We start from the raw sequence: 12,311 nt of genomic DNA, 5'->3' as shown, positions 1-12,311 counted from the left end.
TTTATATTGTAAATAATTTATTTAAAACAATGGTAGCATTTGTTGAGATGTCTTTAATGCTTATTTAATAAAAAAAATACTGTAAAACAACTACTGTAGTGATATAATAATAATACCCTAATAATATTAGGAACTAATGACAATTAAAATAAAAAAGGTTCTATAACAATAATAAATATTGATGCTTAGGTGTCATGAAAATAATGTTAAACCTAAAAACTTAAATGGTGCTTAAAATCAGTCAAGCAAAATATAATTTGTATTATTTTTCTGTTGATTTTGGCATGTACCAGACATGTTTTTTTTGTGAGATTCACCTAACTGATGAAACTGTACAGGCCATTAAACAGAAAGGCACCTTGCCATCCCCTATCCAGCCCCATGTGATGGCATGTGATCAGTCATATGTAGAATTATGTAAAATGTAAACACAAAAAGTGGTTAACATTTGAAAATGTATATTCATGAAAAAGGCTTACATGTTTTGCACACTAAAGTGCGATTTGTAGTCAAAAATCTTCTCTGACCAGCAGAGAAATATTTAGAAAGATATTACTCTTATGTACAAATAGAACAAAATGCCTCTTCAAAAGCAAAGGTTTCATTATAATCAAAATCCTCTTTTGTGTATAAGCACAAAAGAAAAAGCATCAATATACTGTAATTTCATGACTCGTAGCTATGTAAAAGCAAATGATGAAGTGGAGAAGAAATGGAGATGCATCTAAAAGCGGCATTTTGAATGAATGAAGGTTTCTTTATATCAACAGAAAAAGACCCCAAAATGAAAATTCTGTCATTAATCACTTTCCCCCTTGTCGTTCCAAACCCATGAAAGCTTCATTCGTCTTCGGAACACAATTTAAGATATTTTGGATGAAAACCGGGGGTTTTACTGTGGGTTTTGACTGCCGGGTATATACCACTGTCAAGGTCCAGAAAAGTATGAAAGGCGTCGTCAAAATAGTCCATCTGCTGTATGTACTTCAGTCTGAATTTTATGAAGCGACGAGAATACTTTTTGTATGCAGTGAAAGTAAAAATAGTGACTTCATTCAACAATTCATCTCCTCCGCATCACCGTAGCGCCATTTTGCATAGTATCCTCTGTACGCAAACAGCACACATTGTTCTCCGTCAGCCGCGTCACACGGAAACGCTGTTTTCGTTCAAATCAAAGTGTAAATAAACAGAGAAAACGTATCCGGGTGACACAACTGACAGAGAACAGCGTACACAGTTTGCGTCCAGCGCGTATTCTTCAAAATGGCTCTACGGTGATGCAGATGAGACGAATTGTTGAATAAAATATTATTATTTTTATTTTCTTTGCGTACAAACAGTATTCTCATCGCTTCATAATATTCAGATTGAACCACTGATGGTAGATGGACTATTTTGACAATGTCTTTCATACATTCTTGGGTCTTTACAGTGGTATTTACCTGGCAGTCAATGGGACAGTCAAAATCTTCTCGGTTTTCATCCGAAATATCTTAAAGGAGAAGTCCACTTCCAAAACAAAGATTCACATATAATGTACTCACCCCCTTGTCATCTAAGATGTTCATGTCTTTCTTTCTTTAGTCGTAAAGAAATTATGTTTTTTGAGGAAAACATTTCAGCATTTTTCTCCATATAATGGACTGATACGGTGCCCCGATTTTGAACGTACAAAATGTAGTTTAAATACGGCTTCAAACGATCACAAATGTGGTTGTAAACGATCCCAGCTGAGGAAGAAGGGTTATTTTCATTAAAAAAAAAATACAATTTAGATACTTTTTATTGTCAAACGCTCATCTTGCCTTGCTCTCGTTGAGCTCTGTGTATTCTGGCTCAAGACAGTTAGGGTATGTCGAAAAACTGCAATCGTATTTTTTCCCTCAACTTCAAAAATCATTTCAAAATCATTCTACATCACTGCAGAAGTACTGACACAGTGTTTGCAAAGTGAACATGCAAAGATCAAACACCCTTAACAAAAAAGGTAAAACAGAGATATATGATGATTTGGAAGTTGAGGGAGAACATGAGATGGGAGTTTTTCGACATACACTAACTGTCATGAACCGGAAAACAATCCAGGCAGAGTTAGACAAGACGAGCGTTTGACATTAAAAAGTATATAAATTGTATTATTTTTGTGAAAATAACCGATCGTTATGCCAGATAAGACCCTTCTTCCTCAGCTGGGATCATTTACAACCGCATTTAAACTGCATTTTGGAAGTTCAAAATCAGGGCACCATATCAGTCCATTATATGGAGAAAAATGCTGAAATGTTTTCCTCAAAACCGAAGAAAGTAAGACATGAACATCTTGGATGACAAGGGGGTGAGTACATTATTTGTGAATCTTTGTTTTGGAAGTGGACTTCTCCTTTAAATTGTGTTCTGAAGACGAACAAAGCTTTTATGTGTTTGGAACGACATGGGAGTAAGTGATTAATGGCAAAATTTTCATTCTGGGTTGGAGTAAACCTTGAAGCTACTGTTGATAAAAGACATCAGGCTGATTTCAGTCACACTTTTGTAAAAATAAATTGCTATTTACAACTGCAGTGTTGTATAAAGGAACTGTACTAGTCTAGTGTGTGTGTGTGTGTGTGTGTGTCTGTGTGTGAGTGAGTGTCAGGTTGGTGCTACTGCAGGGTGAAGTACCTGACGAGGCTGGGGTCGGGGTTGTAAGGTGGGGGAGGGGTACAGTGAGAGGTGGACACTATAGACTGAGACGCATGTGCTCCATTCACATCGCCGTTAGACTGCATGTGGTGTCCACCCAGCATGTTCGTACCTGCAGCGACAAACCAGTGAGTTTCTCACTTTATATTCAATGCAATCAAAGCAAATCAAACAGGTGCCCTTGCGGAAAAGAAGTGTGCTTAACTGTATTGGATGTGCACTTGTAGTAACTTGTATATAATGTATATAAAGACATTGAGTTGTTGTATAGGCTCTTACCCATATGTGACATGGACGCAGAGGGTCCTGCGTTCTGCTGAGTCTGTTGTGTCACGAGCTGATTCACTGAGGGAAGCTTGTTGATGGGCCCGTGGATCTTATTCATGTTATTGAGTGTGCCATATGGAGACGGAGAGGCAACATGACTCCTGTCAATCACATGGGAGTAATATAATTAATATACGGCACTTGATATACAACACTAAAGTACTAGATGTCATATCATTAACAGGTGAATAAGCTAACAAATGCTGTTATGTGAACATATTCCAACATTCATATTGCAGAGTCTTCTCCTCAGTTCACCAAGCCGTTTACTGAAACTAAGCTGGCTTTTATAAAATGTATGTGTTATGACCGTTAGTGACATATTACAATGAACACTAACATGTGACTCATGTGGTCCATGTGTACTTATCAAGACCAGTATTCAGAAATGCAGGCATGATACTACCCGCATTGGGGAAATTTACTTTTAAAAGTAATGCATTACAATATTATGCTGGTCCATAAAAAATAAGTATTTGCATCACTTTGCATTACTTTTTATGGAAAGTAATGCATTATGTTTCTTATACATTACTTTTTGTCACCTGAGCTGGGCTTTCTTATTTGTTTTTTTGTTTGTTTGTTTGTTGTTGTTCGTTTTTTTAATAACAAAACCCCCAAAAGTTATATTTTTGGAAAACTGTAAATGCCCTTTCACGCTAAAAATGAAATTAACAAGCCTCAGGCTGAAGGAGAGATGTATAAACCGGAAAACAATGTATCTTGCATTACTTAATTGAAAAAGCAACTTTATATATTTAAAAGCAATGTGTTAAAAAGTAATCTGAATACATAACTTGTGTTACTTGTAATGCATTACCCCTAACACTTAATACTACTAATTTACATGCAAACATATTAGCCAATCATAACAGAGGTAATGTACATATTTAACTCTTAGTTACCATATCAAAAAGCTTTTGTGCAAAAACAAAACAAAACAAACAAAAACCTTGACTGACGTTAAAATATAAAATAAAAAGTTTTGTATATGGTCCCTTTAAATATAATATATATAATAAATAAAAATATTTTTTGTATATATACATTACGGTTCAAAAGTTTAGGGTCAGTAAAATTTGTTTTTCAAAGAAATATCTTATGCTCATCAAGTCTGCACTTATTTAATATAGTAAAATATAGTGAGACACTATATTAATTAAATATTTAATATGAAATATTATTACAATTAAAAATAACCTTTTTCTATTTTAATATACATTAAAATGCAATTTATTCCTGTGATGCAAAGCTGAGTCATTACTCTTTCAGCATAGTACACCTATAATAAGTTTTTAGATTCTGACTATTTCAGACTGGTTCTGGTAGGAACCGCTGCGGAGTAGCCCAGTATCTGCATCATTCGTCATAGACATAAACAGAGAAAAGTAGCTCCGATTATAATGGTCTTCTGCAAGACACATGCAGTTCTGTTTATTTACTGCTAGAGTGCCAAAAGTTACAGATTGCAGCTTTAATGCATAAAGTATTCTTATCTTTAAAAACAAATCTTACTGACTGTGAACTTTTGAACGGTAGTGTATGATGGCTATATAAAAACTCACTGTCTCTGTAGGAGCTGCTGTTGTTGTTGTCTGTATGAATCCACTAACTGTTGTGGTACAAACTCCACCAGTTCCAGACTGTCCTTTATCTTCATCAGGATGTCAAAGTTTTCCCGGCCACGAACCTTCAAAACAATCCAAAAAATATTAGAATTAACTGAAGGCATTTGAGAAAAGAAATATAAATGCATGCTTTCACACTCACTGGTATGTAATACATCTCCTCTTCTCCGTGTCGCCTCTTCTTGATGTTGATGGAAGGGCCTGTAATATTGGATGGAGTCTGTTTGAAATCTGTGACATCAGAAACAGAAGTTCTAGTTATAACCAGAGATGACATAACTAAGAAATGAAGTGCTCATTAAAATACATTGATGGCTCACTTCGTTTATTGGCATTTCCATTTTTGGCCACGCTCTCATTTAGAGCCTGCTGCTCTCTGAAATGATCCTCGTCTGCTTTGCGGTCTCGACCGGGACAGGCACAAATCCGGCCCTCAAACGAACGCCTCCCAAGAACCTGTCCACTGAGGAAAAACATGGCAGAGTTCAGCTTTACCCTCTGAGATAAACAAACCATTCAGCCTATGTCACGATAATAGTTTGTATGTTGATGACATGCAATTCACAGTTAAAATTATACATTTCAACGCTCAATCCTAAATACATTTTTGTTTACTTTTGTTGTTCTGAAGCAAGACCACTTAAAGGCATACCCAAAATTAAAATTATGTCATTATTTACTCACCCTTGAGTTTCTTTCTTTTGTTGAACACAAAGGACAATATTTAAAGAATATGTGTAACTAAACCTTCTGTATTTCTGTTAAAGGAGAAGTCCACTTCCAGAACAACAATTTACAAATAATGTACTCACCCCCTTGTCATCCAAGATGTTAATGTCTTTCTGTCTCCAGTCGTAAAGAAATTATAGTTTTTGAGTAAAGCATTTCAGGATTTTTCTCCATATAATGGACTTCATTGGTGCCCCGATTCTGAACTTCCAAAATGTAGTTTAAATGCGGCTTCAAAGGCTCTAAACGATCCCAGCAGAGGAAGAAGGCTCTTATCTAGCGAAATGATGGGTAATTTTTTTTGAAAAATAAAAACTTGTATACTTTTTAAGCTCAAAAGCTCGTGTAGCAAAGGCTCTGGGATGCACGTTCACGATGCTACGAATTAGTAATGGGTTGTTCTTGAATGATTCATTAATTTTGAACGAATCTTTAATGTGACTCGGGAAGAACGAGTCGTCTCGGGGAGTGATTCGTTCAGTCGCGCATGCGCAACATCCTATTAGGTTCTGTACTGGAATTAGTTCACCTGTTTTTAGTCTTCAGGTTTTTTATAGCATTATAGTTTTGTCTTGTTTGTAGTGTGATCAACGTTTGTGTAAGCAGTAGATGTGTTAGGGAAGTAACACGTAACATTTTATCAACATTTAACATTTTCTCCTACAACTTCAGTACAACTGAAGCTGCATTTAAACTACATTTTGGAAGTTCAAAATTGGGGGCACAATTGAAGTCCATTATATAAAGAAAAATCCTGAAATGTTTTCCTCAAAAACCATAATTTCTTTACGACTAAGACAGAAAGACATGAACATCTTGGATGACAAGGGGGTGAGTAAATTATTTGTGAATTGTTGTTCTGGAAGTGGACTTCTTTAAATCTGTATTTGACAGAAGAAAGAAACTGATAGAAGTTTGGAACAAATTGAAGGTGAGTAGATGATGACAGAATTGTCATTTTTGGGTGAACTATCCCTTTAAGAGCCACTGTTCGGAAGCAATGAAAGATTACAGTGTAATGTTTACTGATGAAATCTTATCTGTATGAAAGAAAGCAAAGGCATTCACTCACTCTCGTGTCTCCAGCGTGATGATGATGAGGATGGGCCTGCGGTTCATTCCACCAACACAACTACTGTTGCACATGAAATTATACAGAATGGTTGTAAACTCGGTCCCCACCTTGAGAAAAACATACAAAAGAAAAAAAACATATTCAGATTTCAGAAGCATTGCATTATATTGCAAGAATAGCATACAGTATCCTGTTCAGGGAAAAATATTTGCCTTGAGAAGTCAAATTCACTTTAAAGGATTAGTTCACTTCCAGAACAAAAATTTACAGGTAATTTACTCACCCCCTTGTCATTCAAGATGTCTTTCTTTCTTCAGTTGTAAAGAAATTGTTTTTTGATGAAAACATTTCAGGATTTTTCTCCATTTAATGGACTCCACTAGTTCCCCTGATTTTGAACTTCCAGAATGTAGCATAAATGCAGCTTCAAAGGGCTCTAAACGATCGCAGTCAAGAAAGAAGGGTATTATCTAGCAGAACGATCAGTTATTTTCTAAAACAATGACAATTTATATACTTATACTTTTTAACCTCAAACACTTGTCTCGTCTGTCGTGTCACTGTCATGAACTTGTTTTCTGGTTCATGACAGTTAGGATATGTCGAAAAACTCCCATCTCATTTTCTCCTCCAACTTTAAAATCGTCCTACATCGCTGCAGAAGTACTGATCCAGTGTTTGCGAAGTAAACATGCAAAGAAGATCAAACACCCTTAACAAAAAAAAGTTAAAACAGCGATGTGGGACGATTTTGAAGTTGTAGGAAAAAACAAGAAAAGTTTTTCGACCTACCCTAACTGTCAGGCAGTTCGGGTCTGCAGTTCAGGCAGACGAGACAAGACGAGCGTTTGAGGTTAAAACGTATATAAATTGTAATTTTTTTCAGAAAATAACCAATCGTTTCACTAGAACAGACCCCTCTTCCTTGGCTGGGATCATTTAGAGCTGCATTTAAACTACATTTTGGAAGTTCAAAATCGGAGGAAACCATTTAAAAATCCTGAAATGTTTTCTTTAAAAAACATAATTTCTTTACGACTGAAGAAAGAAATACACGAGCATCTTGAATGACAAGGGAGTAAGTACATTATCTATCACAAAAAAAACACTTTACAATAAGGTTCCAGTTGTTAACACTATTCAGCTATATTAGTTAACAAACTAATAACTAATTCTAAAGCATTTATTAATCTACTTAATGTTAATCTCTACATTTAATAATACATCACTAAAATTAAAAATTGTATCTATTAACATTATTTAACAGACATAGGTTTTAACAAACATAAGTTAACATGAACTAACAATGAACAGATGTATTTTTATTAACTAAAATTAACCAACAATAAATACCATAACATATTAATTTCTCATTGTTTGTTAATTTTAGTTAATGCGTTAACTAATAAGAGCTTATTGTAAAGTGTTACCAAAAAACGTACTGACTCATCAGTGATGCTCAAGAAGTCTGTTTTTTATTTTAGTTTTATTTAAGTAACTGCAGTTTATCACTTTTTATACACTTAAAAAATGTATCTCAATAAATGATTAAATATATAAAGGTATTTGTTGATCAAACATCAGTACTGAGAGTATGTAAGTAATGTCCACCTCTAGGGGGCGCTAACCATTTGATATTTAACACAAAATGAAGCAACAGTGCAAAAAGAGGTATAACTGCAGGTATTGTTACTGAGAATAATCTCTGGGCTATTTATAGCCAGTCAGAACATGTTTAGCGTCCTGAGCCGAATGATCCCTGCATGCTTTGACTCGTCATTTTACCATCAAACAGGTATTATTATGATAATAAAAACTAATTTAAAATATTACTAAAACTTTTAACAGTATATCAGTGACCCTATAATAACACTGGGGCTTGCATGCATCTGAAATGATTCAACTAACCTGTGGAGCCTCGTATGGAACGAGAACACTCTGTCGGCCGGTCACAGGATCATCCACATACTGACACAGATTATTGCCCTCCACTCGTATCAAATGACTGGCAGGGGCTGTCTGACCTGGACAGAGTCAGCAGGACAAAAAGGTTTTGAGTTAGAAGTGGCACATATAAAAATGTGAGTGAGTTTGCTTTATTTTTGGTCAATAATTCAAACAAGTCTTGAATCCTGAACAAATATCTTGAAACGTCTCAACAAATTATTAATATGATTTTTTACTTACAAATGCTTCCACATGTCTAAACATAAAGTATGCATATTATACTTCATATACATGACTGTTCATAAACATAAAAGTCAAATGACAGGTGAAAGGTTGCATTTCTCAAAAAATGAATGAATGAATTTTGCATACTTTCATTGAAGTCCCTTCCAAGTTCATGGTTAGGACAGCGTTTGACCACCTCTGTGACGTGTTCGGCTTTCTTGTAGATGGGCATTGCTCGTATCACGCTGCCATTTGGGGGCGAGGCAGCCAGTTTGATCTGAATCGGACAGGTCTTGGCGATCTGACAGTATAGCTTCTTGAGCAACGGAGAGTACTGCAGAAATAAAAACAAATCAATAAACATTTGAAAAAATACCGTGAAACCAATGTTTTAAAAAATGCTTTTTATTCTGAAAAACACTTTGGTCCTGGGTCTTTCATGGAAATATGCTGGTCTTTTATATAACACTAAATGACCACACATATTAAAAATATGCTTCTTTATAAATGTGTAGGTTATTTATATTTATGTTCATAGTTCATCATCATCTGATGAGGTTTCTTTCTCTCTCACACACACTCATGCACACTCACACACACACTCATAAGCATGTCAGAGCTTGTCTAAAACTATAAAGTCATCCCAAATATTCCCTCAAAAACCAAATGTACAAGCCTGCTTTGTGCAGACTTGTATTAATGTGATTCAGATTTTATGAAAGGAAGATTGTGCGCCAGGTGCAGCAACAGAATAAATATCATGAAAACGGTTTGCTGAACGCCGCTGATGTTGCAATCAGAATCATAAGATGATTCTCATAAAATAAAGCTCAGTAGTACAAGTAACATCTGTCTTAATTAAATTAAGTTTCAGAATGAAATGCCTAAACGTAAACCCAAATTAGCTGAAGGAAACAATAAATATGTCAGAAATAAATGTTAAATCTATATTTTCATTAAGTAATAAGCAGTCAAGCTTTACACAAAAGACAACATTTACGTTTAATTAACATATTAACAAATAGCTGCAGGCAGGGTTGCCAGGTCTATGAAACAAAACCAGCCCAACTGATAATCAAAACTAGCCAAATAGTGTTTTTTTCCCACAGTTTTTCCCTCTGTTGGGAAAATAGCCCTCCCTGGAGATCCACTGAACCCACGGCAATAGTGTAAAAGTAGCCCAATTTCGTACTAAAACCCCACACTTGGCAACCCAGGGCGCAATGTGACAAAAAGATATCAATATATCTTTTTTAAAATCATTTAGAGCAATACAAATTTCTTACTAAAAAACTCACTTTCTAATATGTTGCTACAGAAACATTAAAGTAGCATCGTTTTGTTCACAATATACCAGTGTCTACAAAGTCCACTTTAGTTCAGATCTGCCAATTTCACATGGTGGATGATAAACTGATATCTCATAATATTACAGTTAATATCATAATATATTACTTATATTATTTGAGGGATGTGAGCCATATTTAGAGTAAGAATATCATATATGACTCAATAAGAAACCACCCAGAACACCCTACCGAACACATAGCAACACTCTGATAAACGTTGAGATATCATCACAAATCTTTCATCATTCATATCTGTTTACAGTTTCCAAAAAAAAGGGGGATTTTGACTTCCCTGCTGATCTCATAAATCTGTAGTCAAAATGGTATAGTGTTTTTTTTTTCTGTTTATATAGTGTTTAACTTTGCAGTTATTTTACTGTATGAACATCAGCACAACTTCCTCTCACACTTTCACTGGGAGATTATGTAAATGAGTAACATAAACACACACACAGGCAGGGGAGAACAGCATAAATCATTGGGTGCAGATGTGTGAGCACAGGCAGACGTCTCAACACGCCCATCTGATATTCACACCCTTACTCACATCATCCTGCCACTGTTTCACACTCAATCCATCTACTCCTGGAACATTTATCATTGAGCTGAATTTTAGTTGAAATTATCATTTGATTGAAAGAATTTAAATGAATTCAAAAATGGCTTGAAAGATAAGGACATTAATGTGTCGACAGCACACATGAACAGGAAGAGCTCCAATAGTGACTCGTAAAAATAAAAATAAAAAATAAATAAAGGTTCCAAAAGAGAGTTTTTGCAACAGTTCCACAGAAGAACAATTTTAGGCTCTCCAAAGAACACTTTTTAACTATAAAGAACCTTTTGTGCAATGGCAAGTCTCCATTAATATTACAATTTTTAATGGAACCTTGAAAGAACTTTTAGAGTGTCTTTTTTTAGAGTGTAATTCTTTCATAGATTCTTCCTTTGTTGCACATCTTAGGTTCAGCAAAGAACACTTTTGTTATCAAGAATAGTTTTTGCTGCAGGGTTCGAGTTGCTAAACGTTCTTGAAGTTACATTACAGGTTCTCCAGATCAAGTTAAGTTTAAACAAATTAACTTTTAAAAAGAACCGGAGAATATATAGTTATTGGTTTAAAACGAGAAGAATAACAATGCACAGTAAACGGTAAACAAGTTCATAATTAAGATAATACATTAAAATAACATGGTAGGATACACCAATTTGCAATATCAAGCAGCAAAACGAGCTGTGTGAACAGCTAAAAATAGCTGGACACAAATAAGAATGGAAGCCAGACCCATAAAATTTACAAATGACCGCACCCACTCCTACAGGAAAAGTCTGATGGATAAAGGACCTTTAGTGCAATGGGAAGCATCCATGTATGTTCTTCATGAAAGCATAAATGGCAACAAGGAACCATTTTTAAGAGTGTCTGATGGTCAGAACCAAACCTTTTTGGTTCCATTTGGAGCCTTTGTTTTTAAGAAGCCTTTCACCTGAAGGATTTTGCTGTAATCCATGAAATCTGTTTAACACCCATAAAGGCATAAACTCTTGAGGGCTCAAAATCAAGTGGAAATCCAGTGAATTGGACTTCCAGAAGCTGGATCCACCTGTGTGAAATCCTCATTTGTCAATGAGTGCTTATCAGAGTGTGTTGCTAAAAAGTTAAAAAGCTTGAGTTGCATGACCATTTTTAAAAAAGCTATTTTCCACATGAAATGTTCTTCCTTTCTAACAATGGCTGTATGATTTTCAGATTCATCTTTTTCAAATTGAAGCCAACTGAGGGACTCATTTGCAACTATTGTAGAAGGTTTAAACGCTCACTGATGCTTCAGTCTCAGCCCTAATCTTTAAATTCCAAAAGTTTTCACCCCCCTGCTTTTAATGCATTGTGTTTCCTTCTGGAGCATCAGTGAGTGTTTGAACCTTCTGTAATAGTTGCATATGAGTCCATCAGTTGTCCTCAGTGTGAAATGATGGATCTCAGAATCATACAGTCATTGTTGGAAAGGGTTCAAATACACAAGAATTTCTTGGACCTGAATGATTTTTCTGAAGCACAGCGTACAGTTTAACTGTTCAGGTAAAAACACAGTATTAAGAATCAAGTGTATGTAAACTTTTGAATAGGGTCATTTTTATAAATATAAGTCTTATTTTCTCTTGTGGATTATATGTAATCTTTTATGTGAAATATTGTATTTAGGTTAGTACTAAATAAAAGATAACATGCATTTTGTATGATCCCTCTAATTTTGGTAAAACAATTAACATCTTGCAGATTCTCCTAGGTGTATGTAAACTTTTAAGCTCAACTGTATATATAAATGCACAAAACATGCATTTTGT

At 35.0% G+C, this 12,311-nt stretch overlaps 1 protein-coding gene across 1 annotated transcript in view; it reads right to left on the bottom strand.

Annotated features, from left to right (window-relative positions):
* tp73 (tumor protein p73) overlaps positions 1-12,311 on the bottom strand; it is a 42,023-nt gene that overhangs the window by 6,725 nt on the left and 22,987 nt on the right. The window contains exons 5-12 of the mRNA XM_051116478.1: positions 8,764-8,950; positions 8,353-8,468; positions 6,442-6,551; positions 4,961-5,103; positions 4,783-4,871; positions 4,578-4,702; positions 2,965-3,113; positions 2,665-2,797 (exon numbers count right to left, since the gene is read on the bottom strand). Of these exons, the coding sequence (XP_050972435.1) occupies positions 2,665-2,797; positions 2,965-3,113; positions 4,578-4,702; positions 4,783-4,871; positions 4,961-5,103; positions 6,442-6,551; positions 8,353-8,468; positions 8,764-8,950 (1,052 nt within the window). The remainder of the gene's footprint in view (positions 1-2,664; positions 2,798-2,964; positions 3,114-4,577; positions 4,703-4,782; positions 4,872-4,960; positions 5,104-6,441; positions 6,552-8,352; positions 8,469-8,763; positions 8,951-12,311) is intronic.

The sequence above is a fragment of the Labeo rohita genome, chromosome 8, assembly GCF_022985175.1.
Source record: "Labeo rohita strain BAU-BD-2019 chromosome 8, IGBB_LRoh.1.0, whole genome shotgun sequence".
NCBI lineage: Eukaryota > Metazoa > Chordata > Actinopteri > Cypriniformes > Cyprinidae > Labeo > Labeo rohita.
This window is presented reverse-complemented; position numbering and strand designations above follow the sequence as displayed.